We start from the raw sequence: 12152 nt of genomic DNA on the forward strand, positions 1-12152 counted from the left end.
TAGATGTGGTGGCTACATTCATTTTCATTGTTTTCCAGGCTTTTTATTTTTGAAAGATAATCCTGCAAATAACACAGTTCCTGTCCCCACGTGGCTGTACTAGCCCCTCCACTATCAGTGGAGGGAGGCATGGTTGTCACATGGTTCTTCTTTAAGAGTCCATTCACACAGGGGCAACACGACTTCCAGTGAGACTTTGGGAGGCAACTTGGACACGACTTGAGTATGAATCACAGCACGACTTGAGGCAACTTACAAGGCAACTTGAAGTTGCTTCCAGGACAGGGAACTTTGCCAGTGGTCAATCACATAATAATGAGCTCTGTGGGAGGGAGGGGTTTGCCTAGAAAACTATTTTTTCTTCCTTGAAAGTTGCTTCAGTTAAGACAGGGGATCAGACTTGGAGGCAACTTCCATTGAAATCAATGGGTACAAGTTGCCTAGAAGTCGGATTGAAGTAGTACAGGAACATTTTCTGAAGTCGGAGCGACTTCAGTAGTGACGGCTCTCATTCACTTACATTGATTTTATCATGTTGCGCGACTTGAGGCAACTTGGGACGACTTCAAGTCGGATCCAAAGTAACATGGCATTTCTGGCAAGATCAACAGGTATTTTTTGTACTTGCTGAAAATGTTCTTAGCCTGAATAAAGAAAACAAAATCAGTCAATGCTTTTAAGGACTCATAAGCTGTATTATATCACATTTTTTGTTCTTAGGTTAACCACTTGCCGACCGCCGCACGACAATATACGTTGACAGAATGGCACGGGCAGGCATATGGGCGTACCTGTACGTCCCTGCCTTCCCGCGGGTGGGGGGCCCGATCGGGCCCCCCCCCCGGTGCCAGCGGCGGTCGGTATCCGTGCAGGAGCGATCCGGGATGAGGGGGCGGCCATTCATTCATGGCCACCCCCTCGCGATCGCTCCTGACGAATGGAAGTGAAGCATTGCATCACTTCCTCTCCTGTAATGTAAACACAGGCAGAGGAAGTGATGTAATCTCTCCTCCGTGTCAGTATTTTTCGTTCCGGCACCGAGGAGAGAGGATCGGTGAGTTGCACCAACACGACACTACACAGTAGAACATGCCAGGCACACTCACACCCCCCCTTCACCCCCCGATCACCCCCCCAATTACCCCTGCCCCCCCAGTCACAGTGACACCAATTGCATTTTTATTTTTTTTGCATTGGTGTCATTTGTGACTGTAATAACTGTTAGGGCAGTTAGGGTTAGCCCCCTTTAGTTCTAATGTACCCCCCTAACCCCCCCAATAAAGGTTTAACCCCGTGATCACCCCCCGTCGCCAGTGTCACTAAGGCTGGGTTCACATTGCAGCGGTTTATGAGAACGGATGTGATTCGCACCGCACTGCAGTGCAAATCACATCCGATCTCTGTGCGATTCGAGTTCAGCCATACAGATAGTATGGCTGAATTCGCGCCGCACCCGCCGCACCCGCCGCAAATTCGCACAGGACCCTTTTTTTGGTCCGCAGCAGAATCGGATCGCATGAGTGTTCACACCATGCGATCCGAGTTTGCAGATCGCACTGCGATATGCAAACTGATCTGGGGGTGTCATTAACATTTCACTGACACTCCCAGCAGTTCGCATAGGGCAGTGTGAACTGCCGCCGGGAGGCATGCGATGCGGGAACCCGCCACGGATTCGTGGCGTTCCCGCATCGCTCCAGTGTGAACCCAGCCTAATAAGCGATAGTTTTTCTGATCGCTGTATTAGTGTCACAGGTGACGCTAGTTAGGCAGGTAGGTATTTAGGTTCACCGCAGCTTTTTATAGCGCCAGGGACCCCCATATACTACCGCATAAAGCCCCCTGATTGCCCCCTAGTTAACCCTTTCACCAGTGATCACCATATAACTGTTACAGGTGACGCTGGTTGGTTAGTTATTTTTTTATAGTTTCAGGGCACCCGCCATTTATTACCTAGTCTCACTAGTGTACCCCTAAATTTAGGGGTGTCTACTTTCCAAAATGGGGTCATTGGGGGGGGGTTTGTGCCATCTTGGCATTTTATGGCCTTCAAAACTGTAACGCCCTTCGAAAGCCTGAAGGCGGTGCTTGGTTTTCAGGGCCCCGTACGCGGCTAGGCTCCCAAAAAGTCCCACATATGTGGTATCCCCGTACTCAGGAGAAGCAGCAGAATTTATTTTGGGGTGTCATTTCACATATGCCCATGGCATGCGTGAGCAATATATCATTTAGTGACAACTTTGTGAAAAAAAAAAAAAGTTTGTAATTTTCCCGCAACTTGTGTCAAAATATAAAATATTCCATGGACTCAACATGCCTCTCAGCAAATAGCTTGGGGTGTCTACTTTCTAAAATGGGGTCATTTGTGGGGGTTTTGTGCCATCTTGGCATTTTATGGCCTTCAAAACTGTAATAGGTAGTGAGAAGTGAAATCAAAAATTTACGCCCTTAGAAAGCCTGAGGGCGGTGCTTGGATTTCGGGGCCCCGTACGCGGCTAGGCTCCCAAAAAGTCCCACATATGGGGTATCCCCATACTCAGGAGAAGCAGCAGAATTTATTTTGGGGTGTCATTTCACATATGCCCATAGCATGTGTGAGCAATATATAATTTAGTGACAATTTTGCGAAAAAATAAATAAATAAATAAAAGTTTGTAATTTTCCCGCAACTTGTGGCAAAATATAAAATATTCCATGGACTCAACATGCCTCTCAGCAAATAGCTTGGGGTGTCTACTTTCTAAAATGGGGTCATTTGTGGGGGTTTTGTGCCATCTTGGCATTTTATGGCCTTCAAAACTGTAATAGGTAGTGAGAAGTGAAATCAAAAATTTACGCCCTTAGAAAGCCTGAAGGCGGTGCTTGGTTTTCGGGGCACCGTACGCGGCTAGGCTCACAAAAAGTCCCACATATGTGGTATCCCCGTACTCAGGAGAAGCAGCAGAATTTATTTTTGGGTGTCATTTCACATATGCCCATAGCATGTGTAAGCAATATATCATTTAGTGACAACTTTGTGTAAAAAAAAAAAAAAATTTTTTTGTCATTATTCAATCGCTTGAGGCAAAAAATAAAATATTCAAATGGCTCAACATGCCTCTTATCAATTTCCTTAGGGGGTCTACTTTCCAAAATGGGGTCATTTGGGGGGGTTTTGTACTGCCCTGCCATTTTAGCACCTCAAGAAATTAGATAGGCAGTCGTAAACTAAAAGCTGCGTAAATTCCAGAAAACGTACCTTAGTTTGTAGATGTGACAACTTTTGCGCAAACCAATAAATATACAGTTATTGACTTTTTTTTTACCAAAGACATGTGGCTGAATACATTTTGGCCTAAATGTATGACTAAAATTTAGTTTATTGGATTTTTCTAATAACAAAAAGTAGAAAATATCATTTTTTTTCAAAATTTGCGGTCTTTTTACGTTTATATCGCAAAAAATAAAAATCGCAGAGTCAGTCAAATACCTTTAAAAGAAATCTCTATTTGTGGGAAAAAAAGGACGCAAATTTTGTTTGGGTACAACATTGCATGACCGCGCAATTACCAGTTAAAGCAGCGCAGTGCCAAATTGTAAAAAGACCTCTGGTCATTGACCAGCAAAATGGTCCGGTCTGAAAGTGGTTAAGCTATCCTTTAAATCTTTTGTCTTTTTTTTTTTATGGCTTCTCCTGTGTAGTTGAACACTGCTCTGATCCTGGAGTCCCGCCTGGAGCAACTAAAGCTGGAACTTCATATGGAGTGAATGATAAAGTCCGTTATTGGTGCCAAGCTGGGTTACATCTGATTGGATCTAAAGAAAGAAAGTGTATGTGGAACAAACAATGGTCCGGTGCTGAGCCATTCTGCAAGGGTAAGAGGAGATGTTTTATTGTGAGCTAGAAAAACTGGGTTGGTGTACTAAATTACCATTGTCTATTCCCTTTTCACCTAGAGTACTGATTTGTAGTGGTATTGGTGAGGTACCTGGGCTCAACCTCATTAATGGCACACGACCTAATCAGGTACACTACACTTGGGAGGAACTGTACACACAGACACACAATATATGAAGTACTGGTATATTATGTAACTAATGGGCAAGTCCTTATCGTGGCTATACATGTCCAGTGAATAAACAGTTTCAAGGTTTGGCAAGATGGGTTAACAAAGGACAGCTTGAGTTACCCGGAGTGGTGTCACTTTTTAGTAGCCTGTTCCACGCTCCCGTACCAATCACTGAAGTGCATAAATTGACGAGGGAGCCTTCGCTAAGCTATCCCTGCTAAACTGGAACCTCTCTCTTTGCTGAGTGATGTCCCTCACAAGCAGGTTCCTCTTTCTGACCAGCCACCAAAATGACATGGGTTCCCTATTTAAAAGGTTCCCCAATCAAAAGGGCCGTCAAAGTCTCTAGAGAGTTCTGTGCCCAGTTGGGCAACTTCCCTTTCCTAGGCAACTGAGAGAATCCCTTAAGAGACCCCCTCAGAGCCGGTTCACACAGGGGCGACTCAGATCCGACTTCAGGTCGCCTCTAGTCGCCTCAGGTCGGACATTTAAAAATCAATGTAAGTGAATGAGAGCCGTCTTAATGCACACTACTGTGTCGCTCCGACTTCAGAAAAGGTTCCTATACTACTTCAATCCGACTTGTAGGCGACTGGTACCCATTGATTTCAATGGAGGTCACCTCCAAGTCGGATCTCCGTCTATACGGAGGCGACTCAAGTGTAGTAATGGCACAAGGCCACCTACAGGTGGAAAGGCTACCTTCACCTGTCTACACTTCACAATGGTCCCCCATGGGGAAATTACAATTTTTTTCAGGGACAGAAGGTGATGGAAAATCCAAAATTTTAGAGTTGTAACCAAAGCAATAATCGAGAAGTGTTACAATGTTATATGGGAATTCCTCAAATTTTGTGTAGATTTTCTCTCATTTCCTGTTGCATCTCCAGGACAGGAAGCAAAGGAAAAATCTCAACAGTGGAGCAAAAAATAAACAGATGTTATTCTTCTCTATTCTATTGAAAACTAAATAAAAACTTTGGCTATACATAAGTATACTTTAAAGCGATATTAGTGTTGTTTTTTTTCTTTCTAAAATAACAAACACGTTATACTTACCTGCTCTGTGCAGTTTCTGTTGCACAGACCAGCCTACTCAAGCTGGCCCTCCTGGCTCCTCCCTTCTGCTGGGTTCCCCCACAGTAAGCAGCTTGCTCTGGGGGCACCAAAGCAGGCATGCTTTTGAGCCACGGCTCTATGTGTCCATTCACACATGGAGCAGTGGCTCAGCCCCAGCCCCCTCTACTTCCTGATTGTCTCACTGGCTGTGATTGGTAGCAGCGGGAGCCAATGGCTCCTGCTGCTGGCACAAGCCAATCAGAAGTGCAAGTACCTAGAGAGGCAAGGCTCTCGTGGACACCACTGGGGGGGGCGCTCCACACAAAAGGATTTTTACCTTCATGCATGTAATGCATGAAGGTATAAAAACTTTGTGCCTTTACAACAACTTTAACTTAGATGTACATTTTATCAGTTTTGTATGGATGTACTGATATTTTTTGACGCCACTAGAATTCACTTTTGAAAAATAAATATCGTTTTAGGGTATCTTGGCTTGAGTAATCCATCCCAAAATGGGAAGATTTTTAGGATTCGTGCACAGGGCCATACATTAGGGTGTACAGCCCTTAAGTAGAATATGCCTGTTGAGGGGTTCAGTAGTCACAGCCAGGGCCGCGACAAGGGGTGGGCAGGAGGTGTGGCTGCCCCTGGCGCAATGGTTTATTGTAGGTGTAGGGGGCACCCTGACCCCAACCCTAAGGGAAAGGGGGGCGCAGCTGCAGCGTATTTTTATCCATTACAGTTTTCTATGTGCGCAGCTATATGTGTATAATCTGTACACCCATTACTCTACTATACGGATGTGTGCAAGAGCCCTTAAACCCAACATTTCATATTCCTGATATGTGTGCCTGCTGTACCATGTATTTGTATGAGAGAGTATTCTGTTCTCTTTGCATTGATTCCTTTGTGTGAAATCCCTGGTGTTCCTGCCAGTCGCTAACTCACCTATCACCATCATGGCAAGATTTGGCTTTATAACTTGAAGATACATTTTTAGGTAATTACAATGTGATTCAACTCTCTCCCATTGTATTACAGATCGGTACATGTATGACACTCCAGAGAAGGTGGCGGAAAGTTTTTCCTACTCAATTGCTGAAATTATTGCCAGATCAAAACCAGTTGAGGAAGGTAAGATACAGTATCTAAAATCCCATCAGATGGAAGAAAATCCTCACTTGATTAGCGTCGCCATGTAGTAACATGGAAGGGTTTCCACCTTCTATGGCCTTTATTTACATTGGCAAACTGAATATGCCAGTTTCCCACTTAGACTTGTGAATGAATGGCTTTTTTGGTTTTTTTTTGATCCTGGTTTCCCAAATACTAAAGGTGGCAGCGTGGCCATTAGTTAAAGATAGACATCCTATCCTATGTACAGTTTCTAATATTCTTTGTTGTTTTGGGTGAAATAATATCCAATTCTTTGAGAGATATTTTTATCTTACGTTGGCACATCTTTTTTTTTCCCATTTGTAATGGCGCATACACACGATTGGAATTATGGTCGGAAAAAGGTCTTATGGCTTTCCCGACGGAATTCCGCTCAAGCTGTCCTGCCTACACATGGTCACACCAAATTCCAAACGACATGAATGCGGTGATGTACAACGCGTAAGACAGGACTAGAAAAAGGAAGGTCAATATCCAGTAGCCAATAGCTTCCTTCTCATTGTTGAATCTGAGCATGCGTGATTTTTTCCGTGTCGGAATTGCATACACACGATCGTAATTTCCGTCTGGAAATTTGAAAACATGCTCTAAATTTTTTGCTGGTGGGAATTTGGCTAGCTAAATTTCCGATGGAGCATACACACGGTCGCATTTTCCGATGAAAAGCTCTCATCGGCCGAAATTCCAGTCATGTGTGCACGGCATTACACTGTTACAGTCTCTCACTCATTTTAATTCAGGGCTGATTCACACCATGAATAGCACAGGAATGCACTGTGCATTCCTGTGCGATTCACATGCCATCCGGGTGCAGTGCGATTTTAAGATAATTCATTTGAATGTGCTGAAATCGCACAGGATCCCAGCAAATGTAGTGCACGCACTACTTTACAAAGTGCAGAGCAACTGGATTATATGGTACAGAAGCATCATGCGATCCGGGGCAGGCAAATACACTGCATTTGCAACCCACACTTGCAAGGGCAGTGCGTTTTGAACACGGTGCAGGAAACATGCATGGAATGAGGGTATCCCGCACCACAGACTCTGTTAGCCCTCCGGTGGCTATTTAGATTACTATTTAGTACTTGTGCCTCTTTTGGCCAAAGCCCACAGGTTATTGTAAGGGCCACAGGCACTCTTCTTGGCAAACTAAAGCCTGACCAGAGCAATACCACGTTTTTTTTTTGTGGTGCAGGGGATAATGAATACAAATAAGAAGACTCTACATAGCCAGTGTTCAGTAATGATTAAAGCAGAGTTGCACCAAAAGTGGAAGCTCTGTTTATCTGCTCCCCCCCCCCCTGGTGCCACATTTGCAACCTTTCGAGGGGGAGCGTATACCTGTCAAACACAGGTACCCGATCCCACTTCTGTGTACGGTTGCCGTGGCCTATGTTATTTATGGCCCCTCCTCCTTCCCCCTGCTGCATTCTGGGAGACACACATAGGTCCCAGAAGACAGCGGGGCCCTTCAGAAAGCGCAGAGCGACTCGCGCATGCACAGTAGGAAACAAGCTGTGAAGCTGCAAGGCTTCAATTTCTGTTTCCCTTAGTAAGGATGCCGGTAACTGCACCTGTACCTGATGGATGGGTTGGCTTCGGGTGATGACATCATGGACTAACTAGGCTCCCTTATATTAAAAGTCAGCAGCTACAGTATTTGCAGCTGCTGACTTTTAGATTTTTTTTTTTTTTAATACAGGCTGGAACTTTAAAATGCCCAAAAAAAAATAAATACACGGAACACTCAATACATTATGACGTGGTTGTAGTGTCCTCTGAGACATGGTCATAGGCAGTGGCGTCGGGAGGGGAGGTTGGGGCCCCCGAATGGGTCCCTAAAATGCCCCGGGTATCAGGCATGCACCCTTCCATTGTTAGCCCCAAGCGCCGCCAAGCGGGGACCGATCTTATCCCGAGCGCCGCAGAGTGACATAGCTGGTCCCACTTTCTGGAGCCTGCAGTGCCTATGATGGACGTTCCACTGGTCCAATGCCGGGACCGCGGCACGTGTGACGTCCATCATAGGCGCTGCAGGCTCCAGAAGGTGGGAATTACAATACGGCCACGGCACATCACAATGAGATCCCTGCTCGGCGCTCGGGTGGGTAGGTGGGCGGATGTGTCTCCTCTCCTCTCCAGCTGCCTGCTGTGATGATGACGGTCACACCGCAGTTGAGCTGAGCTGCTGCAGGACACTTGAAGTCTGTCTCCTGGTCAGGTAGGTCAGTGTATGTATGTCAGGTAGGTAGGTCGTCAGTGTATGTATGTCAGGTAGGTAGGTCGATCAGTGTATGTATGTCAGGTAGGTAGGTCAGTGTAATGGTCAGTGTGTCAGGCAGGTGAGTTTAGCGGTCAGTATTGGTAAGCCAGGCAGCAACCAGCAAGTCAGCTTACCCCCCGTCACACAACCCCACCGCCCAGCCAAAAAACCCTGCGCCACTACTGCGTGCCCCCCCCCCCCCCCCCCAGTGCCGGCCTTGGTCTTTGGGCTGAAGTCCCTGGTCTTTTTGCCACCTAGCAACGCCCCTGGTCATAGGATTCTATTTAAAATGCCATCCTGAGTAGAAAAAATGTCCTTTATAGTAATTTAACTGTTGGCAACTGTGAACACATCTGCAGTGTACATGGGCACAGCTGGACACAAGCGAAAATCCTGTGTCCTACTTTATGTTTCTACCTCTTACAACTGCTGACCATTTCCCTTTTAATCAACAGACATAGAAAGCCGCAAACTGGAAATACGTAAAGAAGACCCTCTAAATATCTTCATCGTCATTGACACATCAAGAAGCATTGGGATCAAAAATTTTCAGACCGCAAAGAGTATCACTGAAACCTTCATAGAAAAGGTAAGATATCTCTGAGCACACACTAACATATTGAACTATGGTTAGCCTGGGGGGGATTACTCACAAAGTATACTGGCAACAGGGAGTCAAAAAAAAAAAAAAAAACTCCTGCAAACTTGTTCCAGGTCAATGGCTTAAAGCACTGAGGCCACTGATTCAGCATGACAATGGGGCAACCAATATTTTGAGACAGAGAGGTCAACAATTGAAAGCCTAGAAGACTGGTAGTTTCTATTGTATTTTAACATTTAGTGCCAAGAGACTGGTTTTGGTAGTTTTCTGTGCAGCTCCCCGGCACAAAGATCTTTGACCTACCCTATGCCCTTTCCACACAGTCCCTCCTTGTAACTCTAATACCAACTTTCACCCTTATGCCCTGTACACACGATAGGATTTTCCGACAACAAAATCTATGTTTTTTTTTTTCCCCGACGGATGTTGGCTCAAACTTGTCTTGCATACACACGGTCACACAAAGTTGGTCGCAAATTCGCAAATAATGCGATGACGTACAACACATATGACGAGCCGAGAAAAATGAAGTTCAATAGCCAGTGCTGCTCTTGTGCTTGATTCTGAGCATGCGTGGAAATTTGTGCATCGGAATAGTTTATGCACGAATGGAAAATTTGAGAACCAGCTCTCAAATTTTGTGTGACAGAATGTCTGAAAACAAGCTCCTATCAAACGTTTTACGTCGGAAAATCCTATCGTGTGTACGAGGCATAACACTCTCTGTGACACTAGCCCTCCTTGTACCCTAACACTAATGGTCTGTGTCAATGGACTTTTGTTTGCTTTAGAATTGTTTCTCTCCACACAAGTCTATGCAAATTAAATAGCAGCTCAAGGTCAAGTGCAAGTGAACTGTGCCTGCAATGAATTTTGAATGGTCTCACAATTGTATCAAACGTATGTCAAAATCACACTGCCTTTTACCAGTGAAGCCCATTGACATAAATTCTAATTCTTGCCTTAACCATCCCCGTAATCCTTCCTATGTTCCTGCTCGTTTTGATACGTCAGAGCTGAGGAGGGGCCTAGGAGAAGACCATGTCTAAGTCGTTGCAGGCAGCTGGCGGGAGAGATGCCGCAGCTGAAGTGGAATAGGATTGTGGCTTGGAGACACCGCTGGATAAGAGATTGGGATTTTAGAGTTTGTTTACCCCGCCACCACTGGAGGCCACTGTGCCCATCAAATGCTGCCAGTATCCCTCCCGCTTCCAACAAAGTGCTGAGCATTCAGTAGGTCTCACTGACCTGCCTCCTGATTGCCTGGGAGGCAAAGCGGTGTGAAAATATCAACTATTCATTCACTATGGTCAAACAAATGGGTGGGATCCAGGCGCACTCTCTGCTCCCTCTGGCTCTAATCAGGTGCTTCAAAAAAATACACCCACTCCTGCCCCTGCCATAGGAGTCCATGCATCTGCCGTCCTGAAAGGGGCCGGGCGCATGAATAGGGAGGCAGTAGGGATGGGGGGCGGCGCACTGCCCTTCTCCTACCCATATTCTTTGCTAGGAGGAGATAGGGCAGGATAAGTCTAACTTGCTGCACATTTTCACTGGCAAGTTATACACTTGCAGAGAACATGAAGCACAAGTTCTAGTTGACACTTTTCCAGTAGGGATGAGCTGAGTGTTTGAGTCAAACCCATGTTCGACTCGAACACCGGCTGTTCGCCCGTTCGGCGAAATCCAAACATTATGGGCCGTTCGTGCCGAATTCGAGTGGTGCTCATGGCCCATAATTCACTGTGGCATCGCATGCTTTGACCTGGATGCTTGGTCAATCACAGTGCCATCAGCAAAGAGCCATAATTGGCCACAGACAGGATGCTTGTGGCCAATTATGGCTCAGGGGGTTTAGTACACGCCCCACACTATATAAGGCCGCCTGCGCGGCGGCCTTGTGTAGTGTATTGCGTTGCTAAGAGAGAGAGAGATACACGGAGAGACAGTGTCTGAATTTTCTTTGAAGCTATTGCAATTACAGTTGGTGTATTGTGCCACCTGCACAGTGTACACCCAAAGCTACCCCAATTGCTGGCGTTCTTCTGATCTTATACCACAGGCAGCTGTAGCAGTTACAGTCGGTGTATTGTGCCACCTGCACAGTATACACCTGAAGCTACCCCAATTGCTGGTGTTCTGCTGGTCCTATACCACAGGCAGCTGTAGCAGTTACAGTCAGTGTATTGTGCCACCTGCACAGTGTACACCTGAAGCTACCCCAATTGCTGGTGTTCTTCTGGTCCTATACCACAGGCAGCTGCTGCAGCAATTACAGTCATTGTATTGTGCCACCTGCACAGTGTATGCCTAAAGCTACCCCAATTGCTGGTGTTCTGCTGATTCTATTCGCAGGCAGCTGTAGCAATTACAGTCTGTGTTCTGTGTCATCTGCACAGTTTTCACGTAAAGCTACCCCAATTGCTGGTGTTCTCATAGTAATACTACAGGCAGGCAGTTGATTCTTCTAGCTGCAATATAATCAGTATATACGTCCCAACTTTGTGCAGCTACATCTCCCTGCAGGCCATTAGTATGTCTGGAAGGCCAACAAGGAGAGGCAGACAGTCACGAGCCAATAAAAGAGGGCAAGCAGGCTCTGTATCTAGAGGCAACAGTGCTGGTTGTGGGTGTGGCACATCCTCATCAGCACGTGGCCATGGGACACGCTTGTCCTTATTTTCAGCAGCTGGACATGTTGAGCCGCAACATGCCGAAGACTTGGTAGTGTGGATGACCAAGCCCTCCTCATCCTCCTCATCCTCTCTCACCCAGGCTCAAGGTACTGGCAAAGCAGCTGCCAATGCGGCCTCTTCCCTCGTCTCAATGGCATCAGTCACTCCTTCCCTAGCCCCACCATGTCCTCCTGATGAGTCCCCCAAACTGAGCACAGTGTTGGGTACATGCTCCAGGAGGATGCCCAGCGTTTTGAAGGCTCTGATGATGATACACAGCTAGAGGAAGGCAGTAACGTGAGCCCAGAGAGAGGGGATGCCCA

General features: G+C 46.2%; 1 protein-coding gene across 1 annotated transcript in view; it reads left to right on the forward strand.

Moving 5' to 3' along the window:
• Nucleotides 1-12152, forward strand: part of LOC143983491 (complement factor B-like) — a 137145-nt gene that overhangs the window by 10817 nt on the left and 114176 nt on the right. The window contains exons 4-6 of the mRNA XM_077483245.1: nt 3682-3855; nt 6153-6245; nt 9009-9142. Of these exons, the coding sequence (XP_077339371.1) occupies nt 3682-3855; nt 6153-6245; nt 9009-9142 (401 nt within the window). The remainder of the gene's footprint in view (nt 1-3681; nt 3856-6152; nt 6246-9008; nt 9143-12152) is intronic.

This window comes from Lithobates pipiens, unplaced genomic scaffold (assembly GCF_037356315.1).
Source record: "Lithobates pipiens isolate NorthernLeopardFrog02 unplaced genomic scaffold, aLitPip1_a1.2 Scaffold_1, whole genome shotgun sequence".
NCBI classification, from domain to species: domain Eukaryota; kingdom Metazoa; phylum Chordata; class Amphibia; order Anura; family Ranidae; genus Lithobates; species Lithobates pipiens.